Source organism: Corvus cornix, chromosome 7 (assembly GCF_000738735.6).
Source record: "Corvus cornix cornix isolate S_Up_H32 chromosome 7, ASM73873v5, whole genome shotgun sequence".
NCBI lineage: Eukaryota > Metazoa > Chordata > Aves > Passeriformes > Corvidae > Corvus > Corvus cornix.
The window spans coordinates 21,859,026-21,886,230 of record NC_046337.1 but is presented as its reverse complement, the minus strand read 5'-3'; the positions used below and the strand labels follow the sequence as shown (position 1 = coordinate 21,886,230).

Here is a 27,205-nt window from a genome sequence, read left to right as displayed (position 1 = left end):
AATTTTATTGCCCCAATATTGAATGTATTGTAGTGAACAGAGCTGGTCCATTCACAGCTGTGAAAGGCACTGTAACTGTAGTTTTGAACATTCTTGGATCCTCTTTCTCTACTGCTTGTAGAACTGAAGTAAAAAATGACTAGAGATGTTATTCAGACACAGGCTTGTCTTTTTGAAAGTATCCTTACATCTTATACCGAGAATGACATTCAGTAGAAGTGAAAATGAGTTTCAGATTTCTGTGGCTCACTTAATATAAATTGTCTGTTTTTCTGACATGATTCCATGTTTGTTGGCATGCTAAAGAAACTTAACTTTCGCATACTTAAGTAAAATCACATGTATGTCAGTTTCGTGGTATTTTAGAGAGGCTTAGAAGTAGATGAAATAACTGTCTTTTAAAAAAACCCAAAAGCCTCAAAACCCCAAAAAAACTTCCTCACTAAGATAAGGATACATGATTCTAAATACTGTAGAATTGCTTCTGATCTTCCTATGAGAAGTTCTGTAATTGTATGCTTTCTGTGTAGGAAACATGAGCCTTGAGTTGCAGCTGTAAAGCATCCTTTTTGAGTGTGCACCTTGTGGGTGCAAACTTAGTGTTCAGACTCTTCAGCATGGGTTGTGGAAGTTTCTGAAGAATTTCAGAACTGCTTTAATACGGAATGTTTCCCTCAGTCTCCTCCTTCCCGTACAAAACTTTCTGTCACAATCTGAGAAATACCTTGCACTCAGTAGGCAACCAGGAGACTTTCAGCAGGAGGTTTCTACTGAGAAGTGACAGAGGGCATCTTGGCAAATGTTCAGAAACCGACAGTAACTTGCTGGAGCCCGGCATGGGACCTTGTGTTCAGCAGAATTCTTCTGACCTGTCTCCCTGTGTGCCGAGCTAATCAGCAAACACCTAATGAGCCTACTCTAAAGAAACAGACCCTCTCACAACCTACTTCATTTTCATACATTCTCTGGGGGTGGAGAGACAAGACTTCATAAGGACTGATGATGCTGCAAAGACCACAATAATGATAATTAACTTGCTGAATTTAGAAGATTATGCTGTTAATTAGTTGCAAAATAAAGATAAGTAATAGAGGAGCAGATGGTAGGATAACACCCAGGAGAAGGAGGGTTATTACTCTGATGAGCTTTTGTGGCAGATATGAAATATGGATCTGAGTTTTTCACAAATTGTTTCTGGAGTATATTATGTTGTTTCTTTGAGCTCTTGATAGAATGATCTAGTCCTACCAAATTTTGACAGATGTGATGAGGATTTGTTTTCAAGGATATACATGAATGATAAAACCTTGCTAATCAAGATCTTAAAAGCTATTAACCCATCTGAAAATAACAGTTTTAGTTTGCCTATAAGCAAATAATATCAAACAACCTCTGTTGTCATCAGGTTTCCCAAGATAAAAATGCTGGTATACATTTATTCTGTTTCTGTATACTTGATTGTTAAAGATGAGATTCTCATTGAATTTGGAGTAACTATCTCCCTACTCACAAGAAGCACAACATGCATATAGTATTTTACTCCAGCATTACCTTTTAAAATATGAAGCCTGTTAAACACAGGAGCTGGAAGTCTCCTTGTGAAAATCTGTAAATATTCCTCAGATTTTCACAATATGTCTGCATTTGTGGATAATTTAATCCTAACTACTTTAATTTCAACTTTAAAATTTTGTAATATGAAATGAAATCTAAGTATTTTCTATTCCTGTTTTCATAGTACATTACATTTAACAATGTAATTCTCAAAAGGAGTTTGTTTACTTATGAATTTACAGGATATAATGTTTAAATGTTAGCATTACAGTAAATAGAGTTAAGTCCAACTTTGTTTGCATGTCCCAGTGCAAACTCATCAATTACCATCATGGGCAAAACAGACTTGTCTTGGGGAAATCAGTTTCTTTTATTACCAATCACATCTGAGTGGGATAATACACCCAAAACTTAAAAACACCTTTCCCCACTTCCTTCCTGGGCTTAACTCTTCTCTGTCTCCTGCCTCTCAGCAGCACAGGAGGAGGGGGAATGGTGGCTGTGGTCAGTTCCTTAGACATCTGTGCCACTCCTTCCTCTGCTGGGGAGGACTCCTCTCACTCTTCACAGTTACAGAATGGGTCAAGTTGGAAAGGACCACAGTGGTTATCTGGTCCAACCCCCCTGTTCAGCAGGTCCATCCTGGAGCACATGACATAGGATTGCATCCAGAGAGTTCTCGCCTATCTCCAGAGAGGGAAGCCTGACTCCCTCCCTTGGGCAATCTGTTCCAGTGCTTGGTCACTGCACAGTAAAGACATTCTCCCTCATGTTCAGGTGGAACTTCCTATGCATCAGTTTCTGCCCATTGCCTCTTGTCCTATTGCTTGGTGCCACTGAGCAGAGCCTGGCTCCAGTGTCTTAACTTCAAATACCACCTTCAGATACTCCTAGACACTGCTGACGTCCCGTCTCAGTCATCTCTTCTCAAGGCTGAACAGACCCAGCTCCCTCAAACTCTCTTTGGAGGTCTGTCCTAGAGCCAGCTGCCATTGGCTCTGTCAGACAAGGAGGGAGCTTCTGGCAGCTGCTCGCAGGAGCCACCCCTGCCACCCCCCCCTGTGCAAAACCTTGCCATGCAAACCCAATAGACATAATTTTTAGATGGTAACTTTTAAAACTCTCATAGTATGACAACTTGAAATAAAAGAGAGCATATCCTTTAACTGATTTGTGCTGTCACTACTCTCTTGATTAGCACTGATGAAAATTTGTCACATCCTGCCTAACAGCAAGTTATGATAAAAGAAATACTTGTACAGTAATTCAAGTCATAAATGAAAATAAATAGTGAAAAATCTTATGTTAATAACATATGGAAAGGATATTGTCATACTGGTGTTAAATACTTGCTACTTTCTTTACAGAATACTTCTTTAAAACTGACTTGGAGGTGATGTGTTTCCCTGGTAGTCCTGGTGGCTGTGTAGAAAGTTTTACCATTTAGAGACAGGATTAGTTGAAGAGAGAGAGCAATCATGAACTTTGCAGTTGTTGGCAGGTAGATCATAGAGTTTGGTTTTAGTAATTGTAATTAGACAGTTAGAGAACACTTAAGCCTGCTGGAGACAGGGACTGAAATTTTTTTTGTTAGCTTGTTCCTGCAAGGAGGATTAGGAAGGTACAAGTCAATTCTTGAGTTTAATTAAAGTGTTAACTACCTAACGACTTCCAGAGTGCTGTACATATACTAAAAATTATGGACATATCTTGACAATTTTTGTCATCCTGCCCAAATGATTGCAGCTATCCTAAATTTTTTATTGTTAAAGTTGAGCACTGGGGAAACAGATCAGTAAATTTGATTTGTGTACTTTTCTGAAGTGTCTCCTTCATTCTGGGAAACTTATGAAGTTGGTACAATAAATGAGGTGAGGAACAGGACTTGATTAGCTCCCAGTTTTAGTGTGCACTTGCATGGTTCCTATCTGGTGTAATGTGCTGTTAATTCAATCCAGAGCAATCACTACAGAACAGACTTTCTACAGAAGTCACTGGCTAAAGATTCCTTAATAGCGAGCCAGTAGAGGAATGTTGGAGTTTCTTGGTTGTCTTTGTAGTCCTCAGTTAGGATACCTACTGGTGGTGGTTACATGCTATGAAGTCCATGTAGTTGACTTAAGTTGCCATATTTCAGACCTGAAGATTTTTGGCAGTTCTGACAGAGGTAATCTGCAATCTGTTGTTTTAATTGTAGCATAGGATCCAGGAAAGCCTGTCATCATGGAGGGTAAGAGAGAGCTGTTAGTATATTCCAATGACTTAATTGTTGAGAGACATTGGATACTACAGTTTATACAGAATATCTACATAAATAGGTGCAAAGTTTTCTGTTTATTTTGAGCTGGCCAAATGCTGCCTCTCTCTAGCATTCTTAAGACATTCTATTAATATTAGTATGTGGGTGACACTTTGTTCATATTCCAAAATATGATGAAACAAGTTATCAGAATTTCTACAAACTGTCATGTTTAATTCATTAATCTTTTCTTAAACTTGTATTGGATTCTTTAAAAATCCAGCGCTCAGTAGAAAAACATTTTCTGACACCATAAGGTACATTCTTCAGTAAAACTGAAAAATTCATGATAAATTATACAGTATTCATGAAATTTTAAGAAAGAATCTGGAATTACAGGCAGTCGTATTTAGTGAAATTGGACACTTTATCGCTTAAGATTAAGAAATTGTTTTAAATAGAATGTATTATATTACAGTTTTAATAGGTTTCGCCAAAAGTTGAATGAAGTATTTTTCAAGAGGCAGTCAGCAAAATGTTTGAAAATCGTCCATCAGGTTGTCAGTAACTCTTGGGTGTATTATATACAGCTGAACTTCCACATTACTGTTCTTCGTAGTGGCTATGTGCAATAAAAGAACATCAAACCTTTTAGCAGTTTTTTACTGCAAAGTAGCATGCTGTAGTAGTTACCTTGTATATTTCTACATAAATAATCTTTACATAAAACCTGAAGCTTCTTAGTATTTTGTACATTATTAAGATGTTTCAGCAAATATCTTGGCTTTTATCTAATTACCCGTAGGAAGGATTGCAGAGGTGAGTATTGTAAAGACCATGAATTAGTGGAGGCATAACAAGGTATTTAAAAATGGATAGAGATAGAGATAGAGAATACCAGAATTTTTTAAATGGAAAGGTGTTTATGTTCTGGTTGTTACCTATTTTCCTTCATGTGTTTTCATTACTCTTCTGGTACCCTTGTGTACTACCAGTTTCAGCAACTGTTTATGGCCATCCACTCACCTGTTTGTGGGCACAGTTCACCACAGATGAGGCTTTCTGTTTATGTCTCCATTCAGTTTGCCTTCCTTCCCTTTCTGGGATCTTATGTAAGCCTCGTTGCTATTGTCATGTTTGCAGAAACTTAGCACCTATTTGTAGGTATATGCCTAGGTCACTGCTGAAAGCCTGTAAAAAGAAACAACTAAGAGTTGGAGTTCCTGTTTCCAGAATGGAAGTAACTGCTAATATAAATGATTAAGCATTCAAGTTAGCATGAGAGATTATTTATTTTCTTTTTCTTCTTTATTTTCTGCTTTCAGAGATTGAAAGCAGCCTTGACCCAGCAGCACCCTCAGGTAACAAATGGAGATACTGCCAAGGGACATCCAAGTGGGTTGGTTAGGACTCAGTCAGAGGAACCACGACCACAGTCACTACAACAGCCTGCAACTTCAACAACTGAAACACCGGTATGACAAGAGTGGACATGTGCCTCCTACCCCCTCCTTTTATTTTGCAAATTGATATCTTTTTTCTATACTCTTGGTTTGTAAAATAGATGTTAACAGACTCCTCTTTTAGTCAATAGTTCTGTAGCATGTAAAATGTTTCCAGGTCTCCCATGTTCTTAAATGCTTCTAAAATCTATTATCCAAGATGATGATTTCAAAACAGGTAGTATCTATCTGCTCAAATTTAGGACTAAGTCCTGATTTCTGGAGTTCATTGATAGGAGATTCTGTGGTAGCTGAGATTTTTACAGCTGCTCAGTATATATATTTGAAAAAATAAGTGCTTTTATTTTGTGCCTCTGTTGCATCTCTTGTATGTTTATTATATTTTATATCGTAAATATGCGTAGAAATTTTTTCTTTGCATCAGGTATCATGCTTATGTTAATTTGCTTGAAGGATCTTTCCTGGGCTGCCACAGGAAAAGTTTCAGCTGTGTCCTTAAGTGTACTTCATCATCTCAGGTTCTGGAAGGGGGGCTCTGGTTTTAGGTGTGGTGTGTTGTCCTTTTGGGACGATAGATCAGAACAGGGGAGTAAAAGGCAAAACCTCTGAGTCAGACTGGAAGTGGGAGTACTGCTGGAGGAAAGACACTTCCTGGTGAATCCTGGAGGATTGCAGCTGTTCTATTTCTCAAAACCTCTCGGAAATGTGTTTTCAAAACACTTTTAAAAATCTCGAAGAGTTATTTTCAGAATTCATAGCAGAATATTAATTTTATAAAAGCTACACACCTGGCCCAGAACTGGAAGGACCTGCATCTGTAATGAAAGCCTCAGATTCTTACACTGCCCAGTGAAATCAAATAATGTATCAAAACAAATAGTTTGGAACAGAAGAGGGGAAAAAAGTGACCCATCATAAATAGACCTCCTCCTTAAGGTTGCTGTTCCCCCACACTGCCTTGAATACTGTTTTTTTAAGGAATATTTTCATAATACTACATAGCAGAATTTTCAAGATGAAAATTGCTGTTTGATTATTCTAGAGTTATTTTACAATTAGTATTAATCAAAAATAGCAAGTGTTTTATTCTTAAGACACTGATTTGAGTTCCCATGGGTTTATTATTATTAGCTATCTAGAATTTATTCCAACTGGTACGTGTTTGGGGTTTTTAGTTTAAAATGTTTCTTGCTGTGCTAGATGGAATGTTGAGGTGCATGTGTGAATATGTCATGTGGACAGTTACATTCTATCTTATCTCTAAAGGATTTTAAGATCTGTTATATTGTTAGCATATTTCATTAAATCTTTGTCTAGGGTCTGTATACAACTTTGAAATGAGTATAATGTGTAAGTTAAAGTATTGAAGTATTTTGATACTGTCGTATAATGTGGGTGGATTGAGGGAAATTGTTACTCAGTGGTGGGGAACATATCAACAAGTAGGAAATTGCTATCTGGAGATCCAGGGATCAGGGAGTCTCAGCACTGCCAGCATTTGTCAAACAGCTTCTGTGTAGTGGGCATAAGCAATCGTGCCATCCTTTAGTTGTGACTAGGTGTGTGGGAAGAGTCAGAAATAGAAAATTCATTTCCTGCTAAATGTAGCTTGAAAGCTATTTTGGGTGTAATATGTTAATGTAAGATGATCATGAGTGTAAGTACGGGTAAAAGTTTTTAAAACATCACAGTAGAGTTAAATGAGCACAGCTTTCAAAAAAAAGAAGTATATAACCAAAATGTATTTAGAAATGCCCTGAATGCTTTTCTCAAGATGTGATGACTTTTTATGCCAGTGCTGTGAGTTAAGTCATGACTGTTTTCAGGCATCACCAGCTCAGCCTACGCCACAAACTCCAAATACAGGTGGTCGGCGAAGAAGAGCTGCCAATGAAGACCCTGATGAGAAAAGAAGAAAGTTCCTGGAGAGAAACCGGGCTGCTGCTTCCAGGTGCCGACAGAAACGGAAAGTCTGGGTGCAGTCATTGGAGAAAAAAGCTGAGGACCTGAGCTCACTAAATGGCCAGTTACAGGTATACTTTTTATTTCAAGGAAAAATTAGTAAGTCTTTTTGTTCTTACACAGTGATCCTTGATCAGTGGAACTTAAAACTTTGCATGAAATCTGAAATATAAATGGTTTTATAGCTGGTAGCTCAGCTCAGGCTTGAAAATTCAGAACTAGCTGTATATAGCAGTAAAACTAGAGGATAAGAGCATACTCATATTTCAAGATATGTAAACTTTAGGATCATAACTTTTTTATCCTTTTTTCCATTTGAGATAACTTTCAGATTAGGATACTAAACTGAGATGACAAGATGTGTTGGAAGCAGCACTTACGAGCAAAGAAATAGTCTTACCTTGAACACATCTTGCTCTTAATTTGTATCACAGCCTGAGTTATTTAAGTGTTGGGTTTATTTCCTTTGGTTCTTTTTAACTTCACTTTTTTTCCTTTAAAGTGAATGAAGTGCTCGTAAAAGGTGTCAGGTTGACATCAGTGGATACTGAAGGCCTCTTTTGTCCACAAAATGGGTACAGCAGTGGCGGGGCAAATTTTCACCACCGCCGCCTAAATCCTATAGAAACAAAGTGTGCTGTAAGAGGGTAGGGCCAGTGTATGTTGCAGATCACTTTTCCACCTCATCTGAGGTAGTCAGTCTCAGAAAGTTCTCGTGTGAATGCACTTTTTCCCCATAGGGCAGTCTGTGACCCTTTTGTTTAAACTACTATTAAATGTTAAAGCACACTTTCCTAATGTTTTTCAGCAGCATGTAAGAATTGGCACAAATTATTGTTTTCAAAATAGTCTAAAAGCTTAGTTTTGGAAGTTGCTGAAAGGAAAAATTATGTAATTCCTAAAGGAAGCATTCATTTAGAAAATGCAGTGAAACGTATTTTGATATGTTAAAGTGTCACTTGTTTTTCTTCATCAGAGCTGTTCACTGAGTCAAATTCACAGAATCATCATCTTCCTATGAAAACTCACCTCTCGTGCTGTTTGGTATAGAAAACATCACAGTTTGACCAACAGGAAAGTAGGGCATGTTGAGGTTATGTTTTATCATATAATCAAAATTACGGTGTATCAGTTGTCTTCGTGTTCATGTCTTTAAAAACACTCAGCATCCCAGACCCTGAAATGTAAAAAAATTCCTACCTAAGCACACAACGTGAAATGGTTTCCTGTGTTGCAAGAATCATAACACTGTGCACCAGCATTAGTTAAATTTCTTGGAAATATGTATTCTTCTCATACCTGTTCACAGTCTTTAGACATATTCCTTTAATGCATAGTCCTCAATTAAGTCCATTAATTACATAATTATATGTAGCACTGTAGCTTAAATACTCAAAGAAAGGAGTGAAGGAGAATGAAAAAATTCAGCCATAATTCAGGTTTTTTGTGAAAGTAGTGTTTGGTATCATGTGAACTGCCTTTCACACATATATAACAAGTTTTATAATTAAAAAAATCACATAAATACCATAACCAAAAGGTTTCTAAGAGTTAATTCAGTAATAGTGAATTTAAGAAAGATTTTCTTACAGTATACCAAAAATAAAACTGTTAACTGTAAAGAACAGAATAATTTTAAAGGAAATTGGATGTCAGAGAAATAATTAAACTGTACTTTATGTGAAAACATTAATCAATCCTATATTTCTGTAATAACAGCTTGACAGGCTAACACAGCTGATCAGCGGAGTGGGCAGTAATGACCCGTGATTACTGACTTTGTATTTAATAGAAAACTGAATAAGTTTGGAGTTTTGCCGTAGTGCAGTTTTATAGACTGTTTGGGTTAGTAGTTCATATTTTATTTAATATCTAAGAGGCCTGCTCAGCTGAATTTACCAAGATGTCACATTTCCAAAAGCTTGTTCATACCAAAACAACTGCATTGCATTGCTTCATGTAACAATTCTGACTCCTTTCAACACTTTGTTACTGGCTTTCTCGTAATGTCTGTGTCAGAGATTCTGATGTCAGTTTTTAAGACTGGAAGCTCACTAACACTATGTATGGATTTTGAAAAGGCTTGGTTGATGTATATATATTGTTCTGTACGTTAACTCCTATCAAGTTCTTCTTTTAAATGTTTGAAAGCAACTTCATTTTTAAGCAGTATTTTTCAAATATTTGCGTAAGGGAAAATTTCCGTCTATTACATCACTAGTAACAGGTTAGGTAGGTTAGGTAGGCTGTCTTTTATAGGCTCTGCTGTGTACGTTGTTTTCATGCTTCCAACATTTTGAAGTTTATTTACTGTTTCGATTTTTGTGGACTGTGTTTTCTATTAATGTGTTGACCTGTTTATTGATCTTAAATTTTATTCACCACCTTGTGTGGCCTCTGTGCCTTGCACAATCCTGCAGGGTATGGGGTGCTGTATAATGTATTAAGAAGGTATTGACAATGTCTGTAGTGGCCACCGAGCCACGTTGCAGGATCAGATGCCAAAGTGCATTATAGGTTCTGTATTTGGTCCCTGTTGCTTTATTAATCTTAGAGGGCGAAGCTTTAGAAGAATGGCCTGTCTTCCTTGTGAGGTCACAGTGGGTTTTCAGTGAGCAGCAATCAAGTGATAGTTTGTACTGATGCTGCAGAACTGTTTAGGAAGGCTAAATTATGAAAGTATGCCCATAAGTAAAGATCCTTTCCCATAAAGGAAGTTGTCCAAAAAGAAACGGGAAAAATGCTGTTTAACTCAGCCACAGACAATCCCCTATCCCCAGAAGTCACATTTATCTGCCTCTGATGATACTTCTAGTAAATGTATCACAAATGTTGTCCCACACCATGCTGAGTAAGGGCTAATGTGGTCCCATGGTCCCACTGTTACATCTGCATTTTGGGTGCAGGGAGAAATAGGCAGATACAGAAGAATGTGTCATATACCGTGTCCTCCCTTCATAAGAATACAGAAAGGAAAGCATCTTTTGGAAGATGGAGTGCAGGTACAAGTCAATATGCTTTTCTCCAGAAACCTGCTTTCTAATGCTAGCACATTTCAAAATGTGGGAACATACAAATTCTTCTCCACAGCATATGAGTAATGTTACATGCTGCTTTGAAGAAATGTTGATACCTGCGCTTGCCTCTATCTCACTAATGAAGAGAACCTTTCCAGTGTGAAAACTTGAAATAATCTTTCTTCATGCCAGCTGTTAAAAGTGTTTGTGTCATGTATTTCTTGGTAGCCATGTTTTCACCATGTTAACCACATATTCAATGACCACCACATATTCACATGTTTTGAATGAGATGGAAAGACTTGCTGTTGTCACATACAAGATAATTAACTGCAGTATGTGTAAGAATTGGTTCTAGCAGTCCCCTTTACCAGTCAGAAGTGGTTCTTACTGGTAATATGTAACTGGCAACCATAGGTTGTCGTTCTGTGGCATTCCCCACTCATGTGTCTAGCAAACAGAACTCTGTTCTAGTGTCACGAGTGATGTGTGCATTGCATATAGTACTGTTGGCACAAGTGTTCCTGTTATGGAATATACAGCTAGCATTGTTCTAGAGATTACCTCTACCTCTTTTTATAGGAATGCTGATCCATGTTTTCCAAGTTTGCTTCTATTTTGGATAATGTATTTCCTTTTTGTATTTATGCTAGCAGCAGTCTTAATATTTTTAATACAGCTGACACTGATCTATAAACTGTGTTATAAAAGTTCTTCAGAAACATATTAATTTTACTTCCACAGATGAACAGCAATTTCATACTTACATGTGCTGTTTGTGTATAAAACTCTTCCTTAAAATGTGGGAGACAAGGTAGAAAATTTCTGCAAACCTTTTCCTGATTGCCAGAGTTCCTTTGAACTAACAGAACTATATTTCATATTTCATTACATTGTTGCTTCTGTAGATTATCAAGTGTCTCAAAACTACATCAGTGTGGTTTTTTCTACCCAAACTTTGTCAATGCTGTGCAGCTGCCTGCTTGGCATCAAGATTTGTGGCTCCTCAGTAAATAACATGGTGAACTAAGGGCAGACAGAGCTGGAGGCAGTAGTCCTGTGCTTTCTTAACAGCCTAAGGTTTCAGGACATGTAATGCCACCTGGTAGAGAATTTGTGGGGCTTTTGGTTGGGTTTCTTTTGTTACAAACCTTTTTGTTTGCGATCACATTTTTCTTCCATTATAAATGTCTGTGAAGTCAGATTTTTGGCATCTTCCAGCCTTTGGTTTTAATAAAAAGTTTCTAAAGCGTATTTTACACAATAAAAGGACTGAATAGAAAAGGAGACCTTAAGAGGATTTTGCATGTATAAAGGCTTGAAATTGGTTGTCTTCTAAATGGAGAGAGAGAACACAGAAGAGGAGCTTTTCTTTGAACAGTCTGATGTTTTAGTTACTTTGTGTAATTAAACATAATAAGTTTTGTTTTGAAAGAATTGTTGTCTTTTGGAATCCTTTAACTTGTAATTCATCTCACCTCTGGCAGCATTGCTTTATTTCTTGCTTGCAAGTAAATAGGTTGACTTTCTTGTAGTTTATTTTTTCAGATAATTTCAAATGCAATCCAATTTTCTTCTGTTGGTTTTCTTCTTTAACTTGCTCCTAAATGTATGAACATAAGCATTTACTAAATAATTATGTCGCACGTGTGGTATATTACACAAATATGCAAAGGTTCTTACACTTGAAGTAACTTCAGGTATTAATAGGAAAGATTTATATTCAAAATAAAATAACCCATGAAAAACGCATATTGTGTCCAGATATAGGGATCACAAAGCATTGCAGATCATTTGATTAATAAATATTTTTCCACTCTATAAAGTAAAAGTGGGTCTATCAAAGTGCCATGCCATTCTTAATTTGGATTATCCCGTGTAACGCGGTTACGTAGCACTTCTCGTCTATAGACACCAAACTGCTTTCCCGGGGAGGTAAGTATTGCTGTCCTCCAGTTTACAAATGGAGAAGGTGAAGCACAAAGCAGTAAAATGACCTTGTTCGAGGTCACCCAATAGTGGAAAGGCACAGTCTGGAAATGAACCCAGTCGCTGGATTGTGCAGGTGCTGTCTCTTAGATTGCACTCTGCTTTAGTGACACAAGCTGACATCTCCGGATTTTGTCATTATTATCAATGATTCCTTCATAGAACATGTTTATGTATGGCTGCCAAAATAAAAATCAGTCTGGAGATCAACCAATATTTGCTAAATTGTTTTCCAGTACGTGAGATTTTCTTTTTTGAAGTCCAAGTATAAATAGTCACTGAAAAATTATTCTGCATTGGCTTTTTGGATTTTCTTTTGTATTTTCCCTTTTCTAATGTTGGCTGTGACATCTGTTAAAATGTGTATAGCTAAATGTAGGTTTACTCTGATTAGAATTCATCACAAAACCTTCCAGAAGAGTCTCACAGTAGCTGGATCATGTGAATGAGACTATATGTAGACTCTGCATCTGCAAACTGAAAAACATATGTTGTATTTTAAAAAAAACTCGAAGCATTTCCCAGTTAATGTAACAAACCTAGCCATGTTTCAGCTAATATTTACATTTTCTAAGATAAAAGAAACATGTACATTTTTGCAATATATACCAAATGGAAACTTCTTGTATTTCAGCTACCCCTAAATGAACAAATGAAAATCCTATAAAACTTAATGCTTACCTTTAAAACGTGTGTAGTTTGAGCCTGGTAAAGTACATAACTTTCTTCTCCTTTAGAATGAAGTCACCCTGCTGAGAAATGAAGTGGCACAGCTGAAACAGCTTCTTCTGGCTCATAAAGATTGCCCTGTAACTGCCATGCAGAAGAAATCTGGCTATCATAGTGAGTAATGTTTCATTACCTATAGCCTGAGGCTGCATCAATGAAATACTGCCAAAGTGAAGTGAATGAGCATTAAAATTGAGAAGTGCAGTTCTAATATTACATATATTACATGAAAGAGCCTTTTTTTTTTTAATCTTGAAGTTATTAGAAGACAAGAATTAATATGTGATATTTTAAAATATATTTTTAGGTCAAAATTGAATTGTTGCATAACACTGAAAGGTTTATGTTGGTTTAATGAATGTATATGATAATTAGCATTTAAGAACTATCAGTTACTACACCTGCTTTGGAAAATATAATTAAAGTATTAAGAGCACATGATAAACCATTTTTTATACTTTATCGTAGCCTAATACAGTGAAAGGTCCTTGTGGGTGTTTTTCTTTCATTGTAATGAGATTTCAGTAGAGGTACTATAACAGCTGTCCTCATTTACCATAACATCCAGGATCAGTTGAGCCATTAAAATAATCAGATGCAGGTTCATGGCTCCTACTGTACAATGTCTTCTAGATTGTTTTGATACCCACATTAAGTGACTGCTTTTCTGTAGAGAGGGTGTTTTTAAAAACAGTTCTAGTATTGAGGGGAATACTGACACTGTCAATACCAGTATTTTCTAATCCATATTTTTATTTTAAGTTTTCATTTGATTTTTCATCTTTCCAGCATTTTAAAGGTTAATTATGCTTTCCTGACTTGTAGCTTCCTTTTTGGCTGTGATACACAGTGCCAGAACCAGCTGCTGCTGCTGTAGAATAAATGGCCAATTTTGTCCATTGTACACAAATTTGTTACAAATAACTGAGCTGGGAATGCATTAGGCAACATTCATAATATATAACCCACAGCTTTCGTTTTTATGATTTAGTGATATTTCAAGATATTTGTAAATGTGAAGATTGTTTCTGCCATATGTAGCCACTTCATTTTAATTTGCCAGTGTCAGTAATTCAGGAGGATAAAGGAACATTTTGTACTGCATGCAAACAGATCCTCAGGTGCTTGCGATAAAACTTAATAGCCACCATCTTTACTTGTAGTCATTGTAAGCAATTTCATCAGAATGGGCAATATTTTTTAATTTAAAAGATTCAGGAGATTTAGCAACTCTGTATTGCCATATATATTTAGAATACTGATTTTGTCAGTTTTGAGCTTATAAATCTTGGTCCTTTGATCTCCAGTCATTTTGACAAGACAGAAAATAGCATCTTGGAGTAAATTGGAACAGTATAGAAATACGTTTGGGATTTATATTAACAATGATTGCTGCAGGGATGAGGCCATTATGGCTCCCATCTGACAGAACAACATAATTTCATACAGAAGCTACGAGGGGATAGCATTATGCATGCAAGGTTTTTAACAAAAAAAAAAACCCAACACACACACAAAAAACAAACCCTAGGTTTCTTGAATTTTGATGTTCTGAGGATTCATGTTCCTGAATTGGGATGAAAAATATTTCATCATAAGTCTAAGTGATTACATGCCAAGGATTTCTTTGTTGAAGAATGAGTGAATGGCCTGTCTAGTAGTGCTTGTTTTCAGCCCTCAGAAAAGGACTATAATGCTTCTGATTCAGTAAAGAATACAAAATGAATCAGACCTAAAATACTAATCAGTGGCAAAAGCCTACATTTTAGAAAAAAAAAATATTATGCAAGGAGATTGGAAGCAAAGCTCGGTTTCTTGAAAAGTCTGTTGAAAGTAAAAGCTTCACATGAATGATAGTTGTAATGCCATCCCTCTGAAAGGATTTTGTCACATTATCTCTGCATGAATATTGTTGGGAAAGCATGTTGGCTAAGTGACATACCCACAGTACAATTTATGAGAGGAAAAAAGGTTTCAGTCAATGTGTTCATGAAAATGGTGTTCCTATAAAGTATATTTAATTAAGCATATTATATTCATCAAATAATCAAAGCTGAATTGCTTCCAAAATGTAGTGAGTGGTTTAATAGTCTTGTCTCTGTAGAAGAAATCGAAGACTCTAGTTTTAAGAGCTCCTGCAGTGCTGAATATTGTGCACTGAGTAGACCAGATTTTAACAGCCAAGTCCACAATTTGATGGTTTTTCATGTATTATACACTTAAACAGGAATAAATAATCTATCACTTTTCAGGGTATTTTTGGCCTTTACTTTTACATATCTTTTAAGATCTTCTGTATTTCCCAGACACATTTTTCTCAAGCCAAGTGAAAAGCATGACAGCACAGGTAGCCCTTTCTTCTAAAATTGTTTTTGGGATCATATTTTCCTTATTTTAAAGTCTTGTGCCTGCTTCAAAAGATGGTGTCATCAGGACAGAGAAACCAGAAAAATGGTTATTGTACTTTGAGTCAGTGTGGATGAATTTCTCTTGCAGTTTTAGTTTTCAGCCAGCTTACACTTTTTTATTTTCCAAAGAAGGATGCTATTGGTTCTGACTGCATCTTCAGCTATGGTGGGGAAAGTGCTCTGTATACAAGAAATCTAGATGCTGTTCATTTATTTTTTGTGTTATCTTCCATACTAGGTAATTTCTAAAAGTCTTCTACAATACTCCCTGTATTTTGTCAGGATTTTTCTGGACTTTTATAGTAGGACAAAGGTGAAAACTTGTGAGAAGAAAATATGTTGTGGTATTCAGAGGGTTTTTTTTTTTTAAAAAAAAAAGGGGGTAAAGGGCTTTTAAGGTATTTTTTTCATATTTTTGACAAGGACATCATAATATTCAAGAGCATTTGTTCATATTTGAATATAAAAGAAGATAAATAGAGGCTGTGGTGTAGGTGGCGTTAAATGGGAGGTTTGTGTTCTTTCTTAGCTAGTTTTAAAAAAGAAGATAGAAGGTGACTGACCAGTTTCAGACCTTGAATGATTTGAACCTCTCAAACCACTATGTTCCTGCAGCCTGTTCTGGACGGGCAATGGTTCTTCAGTGACTGCAGAGGATATTCACAAAGGCCAACTCCCTGGAAAAAAGCATTTCTAGGCTTAGGTCCCTCTATAGTCCCTGAATGGGCTGATGAGAATTACCATGAGGCTTCTTCCTTGTTAGTGATTATCAGGGGAGTGAAAGGAGTTCAGGATCACGTCAGTGCTTGTGTACTCACTCCCTTTTTGGTGTAGGTGGGTTTTTTTCTTCAGAAGACTGAAATCCCTCCCTCTTTGTTTGCTTATCTTACTGAAAGCTATTGGTAAGCAATGCTTACCAATACTGTTGGTAAGAAGCAAATAGCAGCAATATTTGACTACTCCAAAAAGGTACTTTTTAGTATATCCTCAAAAGTCTGTGCTTGTTTTGCTGCTCTTTAAATCTTTCCTATAGCCCACATTGTGTTCAATGTCCAAAGGCTTGCTCCTCATGACACAGCCTGTCTAGAAACTATGTAGCCTTGGAAAGTTCATGTGATATAGCTCTGTAAATTTTCAGCCTTCTAATATACAGCAAACATTATTTCTGTGAATTAATTTCTAATTTGGACTGTGCATTTTCCTTGATTTGAGGCAAAGCTGGGGGAGCCATTAAAAAGCTAAAATGCTTTAGCTTTTTTTTTTTTTTTTACATTGTTATCTACTGTATGATTCTGTTATGAATCAGTTGCACTCTTGAAATCACAATCCTGTGCTTGGCAATTCTCTGGTCAATTAAGAAAAAAAGGAAAATAAAAATCTGTCAGAATTCAGAATTTAAGTATGACTTTTTTGTGTTCTTCTGAAAGCCTTTGTTCTTCATTCCCAGTCTTCAGGCTTAGGAAAACAAGTCACCTCTGTAATAAGATGACTTCTAAATACCTTCTATAATCATTGCATAGATATTCTTGTTTGGCTTTAATTCTTCAAATGGAGTTTTTTATTCAGTTTTTGACCACTGTTCCTGTAAAGTTGGGGCTACATAAGGAAGGACATTGAAGAAAATCCAAATAGCTATTCTTTAGGGTGTCAGCTCATTTCTAAGTATCGGTTTGTATGTTATCACAAGAATTTACGCTTCCAGTCCAGTTTATTACCATAAATTAGTGTTAGGTCTGTGTCTTATATAATCATCTGCCTGCTGTAAACTCCCCCTCTCTAGCCCCTGGCATCTGAAAATACCTCAATCATGTACATTTTTGTCTTTAGCTCAGCATGTTTGTTTATCTGCTCTACAATATGAACACTGCTCTTGTACATTGGTGGTCATCTCTGTACTTGTAACTGTTTCTTACATTGCTCATAGGATCTTCCTGAGCCCATCAAAGTCAGAAAATCAGGCCTTTCTCCTGTTCTTTACCACTGTGATACCATTACAGGCATTTCTTTTGAGTTAAGAAATACATGTTAAGGAAGACAGAACAGTGGAAGACCTTCCTTCTCTGGCTGAAAGATGGTGATCTAATTTAACTTCCTCTCTAGCATTTAAAACTAACCATTTTTATTGAGAATGAGGAGGTTTTGGACAACACAGACATGGAGAATCAGCAAAAGAAGCTGAGAGGAAGATTGAGATTCATAGGAGTATAACAGCAGCTCTGAAGATGCAGGTGTTACAGCAGAGAGACGGTATTTGATACATGTTGTCCTACTTGCTGCCTTTTCATTCTGTCTGAGGAAAGAATATGCTACTCATAATTAGTAATGGAGTATTTTTCAGGAAGTGGCACTAGAGCTTCTATTTTTAACAGTTTGCATATGTTCCTTCTTACTTGTTTTTACATGAGATCATGTAGGTCTCAATAGAGGTATAGTAAAGATGACACCCTGTTGAATACTTTTAACTGAATTGATACTTGTTCATATTCTTTCTGTTCTTCAATTGGCAAACTCTTCTAAGGGTTACAAATGCCTTTTGGAAATACCTTAATTTCCTTGCACTTGCTGTATACAGTTACCATGAAACCTTTGGATATGCAGTAATTGTCAGCAGATCTAGCTCACTGTCATCAGTATCTCTCTCCTTTAATGTTTGAAAGATCTGTTTTTCAAAAAGTGTAAATCTGTAAACAGTTGGCCTTGTGGATAAGAGCATTCTAACTTTTAAGCTATTATGTCCATGCTCTTTTAGTAGAGTTGTAGGAGAGATTGCCACCTTGCTCTTGTAGGCAGTATTTCTAAAAAGAAAGAGAGCAGTTTCCTTGCATACCCATCCTTTTTGACCTTACCATTCTTTTCTAGAAGCAGTCAATAATTGAACGGTTGTTCTCAAGCTTCGAAGAGGAGTGTGTTCTTAGTATGCATAGGGCTGCTCAAAGATCTTTATTTTGGGGTCTCAACTTGCTAAGTTTGTAAATTTTCTTACCCATAGCTAGCATGTCATATAAACCACAGTAAAACACAAACTTTATTTCATTATTGTTTTTTGACACTTAATGTTCCTTTTAGTTGCTGCTGTTAGCCTGGCTTTCTGTGGAAATGAGGATGTGATACCACAGCATTGCTTGTCTCCTCATGTTAGTGTCACCCTTTCCCATAGTTTCTCTTCCCCTGAGACACTTCTGAACTTGTAGGCCAATCTCAGGCAAATCTGAAAGAGATTGCAAAGACAAGACTAGAGAAAACCAAGCGTTGTTCCATTGCTTTGTCCCAAGCAATAGCTTGTGCCTGCTTCTGGCTGTGTTGGTGTGGATCATGAGAGTCAGTAGTACTTTAAAAGGGACTTCCAATATTTCAGCTGGGTACTGATTTGGGTCAGTGTATAAAACTGTTGTGAAAAGTACTTGCAAACATTAAGTAGCACAAAGTGATACAAAAAAGTTATAATGAAATTCAGCATTCATATTTCTATTTTTGAGTGAAAAACAGTAGGATAATTTTCTGTTCTTGGTTTTTTAGTTTTGAATTCAGCTTTTAGTTTGGCATTGTTTGCATAATACCTTAGTTAACTTCTGCAACTCTGGAAAAAAGAATTATTCTAGCACGACTTAGAGTGTCTGTGCAAGAAGGACATTTTAAGTCGTGACCATTTTGGAAACTCTAGTTTTGCACAGTGATAATTTTTTTTTTTACCTGCTTACTCTGTCATGGGAAAAAATGATGTAACTCTGGCTAATTAACTTTGGTTTTGTGGAGAACATGTGAAATACTCTGAAAATACTTTTAAAACCAGTTTTAACAATTTTAAACTCTGTTGAGAGGCATTTGTAAAGTTATGGGACTTCATCCTGTTAAAAGAATGGGGGCTGAAAACTTATGTAAGTATTGTCCAGTAAATATAGCAGTGTCAGTAATATTTTTTCAGATATCTTACTCATGATCACAAATATTCATTACTGAATGTAGAATTATTCTTGTTTGATTAATCAGCAGCTGATGTGAATATGCATCATTAGAATTAGGCATGGTACCCACTGGCTGATTTACTAGGCAGGAAATTTTAATCATGGCTTTGAAGACATGAAAATGTTCTGGTTTCCTGAACAGTCCATACTGCAGTCCGGTTTTTCTGCTCACAAAGTAGTATTTTCTTTAAAAAAATGGAAATAAGCTTGTTTTACAATTTGTGCTGCATTACACCATGAATTTTAGTTGTTGAGGGGAGACTGCTGTTACTGGGATGAGGCGGTGTGTGTTCCTGGGGACAGAATAAATGAATTTTTCTTGTTCAGCTGCAGATAAAGATGACAGCTCCGAAGACATCTCGGTACCCAGCAGCCCGCACACAGAAGCAATCCAGCACAGCTCTGTCAGCACTTCCAACGGCGTGAGCTCCACGTCCAAGGCGGAGGCGGTGGCCACCTCGGTGCTCACGCAGATGGCGGACCAGAGCACGGAGCCCGTGCTGTCCCAGATCGTCCTGGCGCCTCCCTCCCAGGCCCAGCCGTCAGGAAGTTGATTAAAAACTTGGTTGCATCAGTTCCTTAGATACACATCTGTGACTTTAAAGGGAAACCAACAACAGACCAGTCTCCATCTAGGAGAAATTGTAGCTTAAAATTATTCATTTTTAAAAATCCAACTCAAATTTGGCTTTAACGATTGGCAGGTGGAGATGACACAGAACACCAGTTCTAGTCTCTTTGCAAAAGACTTTTTTTTTTTAAGTATTAGTTTTACTAGTTATTTTTTGTGCTTAATGTGTAAAGTGTGTGTACAGTACAATGTGGTTTATTTCATTTTTAATTTGGTATTATTTTAACAAACTTTGGGGTGAATTACTGAAGGTCATCCCCAAGACTGTGATAGTAATATTATGTGACATTTTTATACCAAAGTTCTGCATAGTCCCTATTGACTTTGTAACGTTAGCAAGGTCATAAAGCACTAGGCAAGAGAAAGACAGTAACAGTAAATTTGCTTTTAGTCTTTTTGCCTTTTTGTTGTTTTGCACATTATGAGAGGAAGAACATTGGAAGAAGAACATTTGGGTTTTTATGTATAGCATTTTGGTTGGCTTTTAACTGTTGGGGTTTTTAATTTGTTTAATAGGGCCAGTACAGTATATGACATACAGTACTTATGCACATACCAATCCTAGGTGAGGATCATTACTAAATAGATTTGATTTTTTTTTTAATTTTAAATTGATGTCAGGTGGGTTTTTTCCCCACACTAACACTTGATTCTGGTGGGAGGAGAGCTTTAATTCTCCAGTCAGAATAGATATCTATAACCACCCCTTGTTGCTAGGCTGAAACCAGTAAGCATATTGTAAAATACAGGGTTATCAAGTATGGAATACTTAGTATTCCAAAGTAGGATGATATTTTGTGGATTTTTGAGTCGCAGACTAAGGAGTTTTACTCATGGTTTTGGATGCCAGAAAAGCCTAAAATCCTTCTTCAGACAACTCGACTTTTTTTTGTCATTGTCTTGTACTTGCAAGCTAACTTGTACTTATTTCTTGTGTAAGCACTGTCATCTTTTAGTAGCAAAAATTTTGATACCTTTCTTGTGGAAAAAAAAAAATCAGTATCTACCGTATCTTGGAAACAATGTAATTATAATGTGGTGTGTGTGGTGTGTGTGTGAGAATGGTTCAGTAGTTAATGCCAGCAGTCTTTTGCTTGAATGTTTAAAGATGCCTTCAATGTGATGCTGGCTGATAGGTGATTGCAGTTTTAAAATGTTATTTACTGTGCGAACTTGGATAACTAACATTCCATGATGTAGTTTGTTTCTGATGAGATGATTGTAGGTACACTTTTTCTCATTATCCAATCATCTGTAGGATATTGAGTTTTTTAAATGTGCCATTATCTATTTTGATTCTGTACTCATGTTCAAAATACAGTACAATATTTTACAATAGATTAAGTTGTTTTAAAAAAAGTAGATGTGTGCTTTCAGGTCGGAAAACTTTGTATAATAGGAAAAACAGATGCATAGTAGCAACTGGCAGTAAAGCAGGATTCCATTATGTATATAACAAAGATTTAATGCATTTATAATGGGTTGTGTAGTTCATTTGCTCTTCCTTCTCCACACTATATCATGAGTTTTTAAGTGTCAGTGCCATCAAATTTCTATTTGGTTCAGTTTTAAATCTAAAAATGTAATTGATCCACAGGAAAATATAATTTCTGCAATATATATACAACCATACTATAATGAAAACTGGACAAAGAAGTATCTAAGTCATATATGTATCATTGCAGGGCTTTAAGCATGAAAATATTAGGGATTCTAAATATTTTGTATTTTAAAACTAAGAAAGTTGTGTTGATAACCTCATGTGTTTGAAAGTCTTACTTTCCCAATTTCAAGATAAAAATCTGTAACAGTTATTGAACGTTTCCAGGATGGTTAAATACAATGGACCTCTTGCGAGAAAGAAATGAATTGCTAAGGCACAAAATGTGAATTCTGCAAGAAAGCTCTACAGTCACTTTTCATTGTAGTTTTGGTGGACTAGATGAGGCCTCATTGATTATACTATAATTTGCTCTCCTAAACACAAAGGCTTTTAAATCATATACGTGGAGTTTTTTTATAACAAAACTGTTGCGCTTGTAAAATAAGTCTACATAAGTGTATAGGAGATGTGTAAACAGTTCATGAATTTAACAGTGGGGCTGGCAAAAGAACCATTAAAATCTGTGTTCAGCAAATAGGAAAAGGTATTAGCCGTACTACCATGGATTCCGTTTTGAGACGTTGTCACACTACTTCTGTACTTAGCATTTTGGGTCTTTACATTTGACATGTTTCACAAACTGTACTGTTTTCTTTTATGTGCAGTTTGCATGAGTAAATCATCAAAGAGAATAAAATCTATCTTTAAGTTATGTTCCTATTTTAATGAAATTATAATTGTTCTAAAAGGCAGCACTGTCTTCAGACTTATTTCTTCATCCTTGCAATTATCAGCGTTTTTCTGAAAGTCATTACTGTAATGTCAAAGTAGTTATGTAAACGAGAACAAGTATGTTTCTTTAGAAAATAAGGCAAATACCATTGCTCTGCAGCTGAGTTCCAGCAGCTTCTGAGGAACAAGCCTTGTATCATTAGTTCCAGGAGCCCAAGGTAATCCACAGATAAATGAGTTCATAAGCATAGCTTGGTGATCCCAGATGTTGCTCAGCCATTTCTGCTTGCCCTGAGTTCCACAGCAGAAGCACTGTGTGTAATCAGAATTTCCACCTAACTTCCAGTTATTTTAATCTTATTTCAGTATACATGAAGCCAGAAATAACAGCTGTAGTCAAATGAATGGCTCGCAGTTGTGTTGTCAAAGGTTCAGAAAAAATTATGCCCTCGTGCCTGATACTTTTTAGAATAGTAAAAAGGGTTTGGGCTTGTTTATGGATGCTGGGAACATGCGTGGAATGGCACATTCTGTTATCATTTGAAAAGCTCATGAGAGAATCCCAATATGCAGGCTTGGGAGGAAGCAAAAGGGTAAAGTTGCTGCATGTTTGCATTTGTTCCATGTATGGACCAAATGAAGTGAAGCTGCGCACAACTTTCATCCCAATCTGAGAACAATGCCTGAGGCTTCCCTTGCTTCATTATGGTTTTTTTCTGACTATATGAGCTACGCTTGTGACCCCAAGGGAACAAAACCAAGGCTGTATAACAGGGGTACTCAAGGCAAAGGGTGTGAGAGGTGGAGAATCAACCCACTTCTTAATGTCTGTGCTGTAAAAAGACTTATGTTTATATATTAACTATTCAATCTAAGTAAGCTTTTTTTCTGTTTACAATGGTAAGAGAGGCTGGGCAAAGAAAGGTATTACACTGAGAGAAGGAGATGATAGAAGTGTGGGATGAGCGGTGATTTCAGCTACCTGAATTACAGGAGTAATTTGCTTAGAGACAGACACAAACATTTTAATTGGTCATCATAAATGATAATGAGGAGAAAGCATAGTGAAATTAAGTGCATCCTAATAAAGTAAGGTATGTTAAATTGCACTGAAGGAAGCTTGAGCAATGCTTCTTGACATGATTAATATACTCATGACAATGTGTCTAATGAAGGCTGTTTGCATTTATATGCTGCCTGTTGCTTCCCTCAGTAGAGACATAATTGGAACTGTGCTCATTTATACTGCAGAACACTGAGTGTAAGATTGGCTTGCAGTAGTCTTTACATTTGGTTTTAACCATTGTATCAAAAGTAACACAGGTATGATTTATTTAACCTGTGTTCTGTAATGCTGTGTAGGGTAGGTTTGGATGATTCTCATGAAATTTTCAAAGTTTCATATTCTTCAGTGGTAACTCTTCATTTTAGGCTTTAATGTGACTTTTTTCTTTCTCTCTTTCTTTCTTTCTCTCTTTCTTTCTCTCTTTCTCTCTTTCTTTCTCTCTTTCTTTCTCTCTTTCTTTCTCTCTTTCTTTCTCTCTTTCTCTCTCTCTCTCTCTCTTTCTCTCTCTCTCTTTCTCTCTCTCTCTTTCTCTCTCTTCTCTTTCTCTCTCTCTCTTTCTCTCTCTCTCTTTCTCTCTCTCTCTTTCTCTCTCTCTTTCTCTCTCTCTTTCTCTCTCTCTTTCTCTCTCTCTTTCTCTCTCTCTTTCTCTTTCTTTCCTCCCCTTTATGGAATGTAGGATCATGACCTCATGACCTTTCTTTTTCTTTACTTTCTTCCTCTTCAAAATATTTTTCTTTGTGTGATGAGCCCCAGAAAGTGCTTACATATTCAGTGTGGAATTCTTTCTTTTTTCATGTTGCTCCCTCCTTGGTTGTGTTTACCCTCTATAGCAAATTTCCATTTCTAGAAGTTAGAAGTCAGAAAAGGAATTTCTGCACACTCTGTACCTTGTCTTCAGCTAAAATAGATATAAGAAGTTTATGTTATCTTTATATTTACATCTTCCTAAACCAAGATACATTATAAAATATATATTTAGGTATGGAAGGACTTCTGAGTGTTACAAAAGATTTCATTACAGATGCTGTGCACAACTAATGAGTGCAGGTTGTATGCTGATGGCTTCGTAACTCTGCAAAGTGCAACCCTCTCCAAAAAGTTTTTAACTTCCCAGGTGTGGGGTTAGTCATCATCTAATCATATGGCTGTCAGTAGAACAGTAAGACACACAACTTGATCCAGTTTCTGTAACTACTGTATTTTAAACCTTGCTCAAAGTCTTTATCCCTCTTCTATTACTATTTGTATAATGATGTGCTAGAAGCACTTTGTCCTATTCATTTTTGGGGGAAGAGGAGGGACAGGAGAGGAGGTACTTAAGTTTTTAGATAAACTACCTGTAACTTAATTTAATCCAGAGTGAATCGTTAATCAGAAGAGTGTTGTAAAATCATTATGCAAGGACAATTACTATTTTTAGTCCATAGGTAAAGAGACAGTAGCTTAAGCTGCATAGACTGACTCGAAATGATAACAAGCATAGAGAGTGCAGAACAGCTTGAAGCAGAGAAAAGGAGTCATGCTTCTAGGAACTTTCCTTTGGTTTTAATACCAGCAGCAGAAACTGAGTGCGGTAAGGATGGGGCCGGGTTTGTAACCTTGGGTAGCAGGGCCTGGTGCTACTGCACTTTGCAATTAATGAGCCTAAAGGAGAGTACTCTGGCTTAGGGAGGACTGTCAGGGCCGGGCTGAGATGAGCTTCAGGAATGAGGGCCCTGCCAGGGAAATACTTTCAGAGGAATAGGGGATTGCAGGTAGCCAGGTTTTCCTCACCTCACTCTTGCCTGTGGCTATCTCAAGATATCAAAGTACAAACATGAGCTATTACAGCTCCGTTTAACACCATCTGTGCCCAGGTGGATGGAATGTGCTGAAAGCCCGTCTGATGGCTGTTTAGCTACCTGAAAGACTGAAGTTAAGGTCTATTTTTTCTCTACTGCCTAAAATGTTTCTGCTCTTGTTTTGCTGCAAGCTAGTACTGGCACGGTCGGTGAATAGTATTTCCCTCCTTTTAGCTGAATCACTTGTTCTAGACCATTATGGGAGGCAAAAATACTGCTTTTGAGAAACGACTGGGCTGCTGCATTTTATTAACTGAGTGATTTCAAAAAGCCTACTAATTTGCTTACATTTAAAAAGAAAATGGGAAAATATATCTGTCCTACATCTGGGATTCTAATCAAAAGAAAAAGGAGATGAGCAAGGAGAGAATGAGCCCTCTGGCTTAGCAGCAAACAAAATAAACTGCCCTGAATAAATGGAGAAAATGAAACCAAAGGGGAAAATGTCTGCACCAAGAAGGTGCTGCATTTCACTGCTCAGTTATAGCAGCCCTTTCCTCTGCCACAAAGATGCATTCTGTGAAGATGTTTCTTCCAAATGTTTACAGCATTGTTGGGAATGTTTTGATCTCACTTGAGGTAAGTAGTATAAACATCCTGTTATTCATAATGCTGTATTGAGAAAGATACTCTTAAAGGTGATATAATGTATAGTACAGTCATTCTGGCTGCCTGTAAAATGCCAAGAGACTTTATAGTCAGCCTGGCTATGATTTGAAAACAAGCAAAAGGCTAATACTTCAGTTTTCTTGCTTTCTGTCCTTTTTTTTTCAGCAGAATTGCTGTAGAGGGCTAATGATTTTTGCTGAAAAAAATACATAATCCTTGTAAATACCGAGGAGATGCTATGCATTTCACTGGATGACAACATTTTGAGCACTTGCTCATTTTGCTATTTAATGACTCTTAAGCTATTATTAAGTTTACAATTTATGACTTCAATGTATGTGTGAATATGTAAAATATTTCTTTATCCTGTGTCCTTTACCCGAGTCCTGATTCTAATGGGACTTTACTCTTTCTCCTTCTCTAAATTATACAGCACTCTCTTGAATGCTGTGTAGGAAGGTTGCTGGCCATAGAGCCTTGAGTTCTGTTCCCAGTTACCATACAACTGGAATGCTGGTTTTGAGTTGACAGCAGGGTTCTATTTGTCACGTATGGCGCAGCATTGGCTTCTTGGGATGGAAACACATTGTACTGACTTGGATGCTTCCCTTACATTGTAAGTACCAGTTTGTTATATAAATTCTGTACTTTTCCTTGGTACAAAGGTCTAGCAAAGTCCTTTTCTTTCAAGAAAGAAACTCATGATCTTTAACTGCTCTTGTAATTTCACGTCTAGTTTAGGTTTTGTTGTTGTTTTCACATATTGGATAAGGGCACACACCCCACCTTCATGGAACTGCGCTTTATACTGTGTCAGGCACTTGGGCATGTTCCTGAGGGTGCATAAATCCCACAGGTCTTGTCTGTTGAAGAAAATGTCACCACTTTGTCAGAGTTACATTGTTACAAACTTTCACAGGTTGAAAACTTCCAGTTTGAAATGTCTAGTGATTTATTCTAGTCCAGTTTATGTTGCTGGAGAATAGTATTAAGTTGAATTTAAACTATAAGAAAGGGCAGGTATATACTTACTAAAACTATATAAAGCCATTTAAAGTGTTGCAGCACACTATTTCTTAAAATATTTGACTTAAAGAAGCTTTTCTACATTAACAACTTCAAAGAAGCTTGTGCCTATTTTATGAAGAGGTGAGGATTAATTTTATCCTAGTGAAGTAAGATTCCTTCTATAATAAGTCTTTTCCCAGCAGGTATGAGAGCAGGATCTGATTTAGCCACTCCTAATGATCATCAATGCTTCTGTCAGTAAGCATAATTTAGTCAAAGAAAATTTGAGCAGTGCACAGACTTGCTGTACATCATCATGTACAGTCTCCTGTTTTGCTGCAGAGTAAGAGAAATACTCCTGCTTGGTTTAATCTGACATTGAGAGGCTTACA

The 27,205-nt window shown here is 36.7% G+C and overlaps 1 protein-coding gene and 1 long non-coding RNA gene across 10 annotated transcripts in view; one reads left to right on the top strand and one right to left on the bottom strand.

The window, feature by feature from the left end:
* ATF2 (activating transcription factor 2) overlaps positions 1-22,309 on the top strand; it is a 50,663-nt gene extending 28,354 nt beyond the window's left edge. For all 9 annotated transcript variants that reach the window (XM_039554874.1, XM_039554870.1, XM_039554872.1 and 6 more), the window contains 4 exons: positions 5,119-5,268; positions 7,083-7,289; positions 12,962-13,067; positions 19,651-22,309. In XM_039554874.1, coding sequence (XP_039410808.1) covers positions 5,119-5,268; positions 7,083-7,289; positions 12,962-13,067; positions 19,651-19,877 — 690 coding nt within the window. In that variant the 3' untranslated portion in view covers positions 19,878-22,309. The remainder of the gene's footprint in view (positions 1-5,118; positions 5,269-7,082; positions 7,290-12,961; positions 13,068-19,650) is intronic.
* LOC109951016 lies at positions 1,810-12,746 on the bottom strand. The gene is made up of 4 exons (XR_005602321.1): positions 11,714-12,746; positions 8,248-8,395; positions 4,820-4,984; positions 1,810-3,769 (listed from the first exon to the last, which is right to left on the bottom strand). It is a non-coding gene; the product is annotated as an uncharacterized LOC109951016 (long non-coding RNA).
* Positions 22,310-27,205: the final 4,896 nt, after the last annotated feature.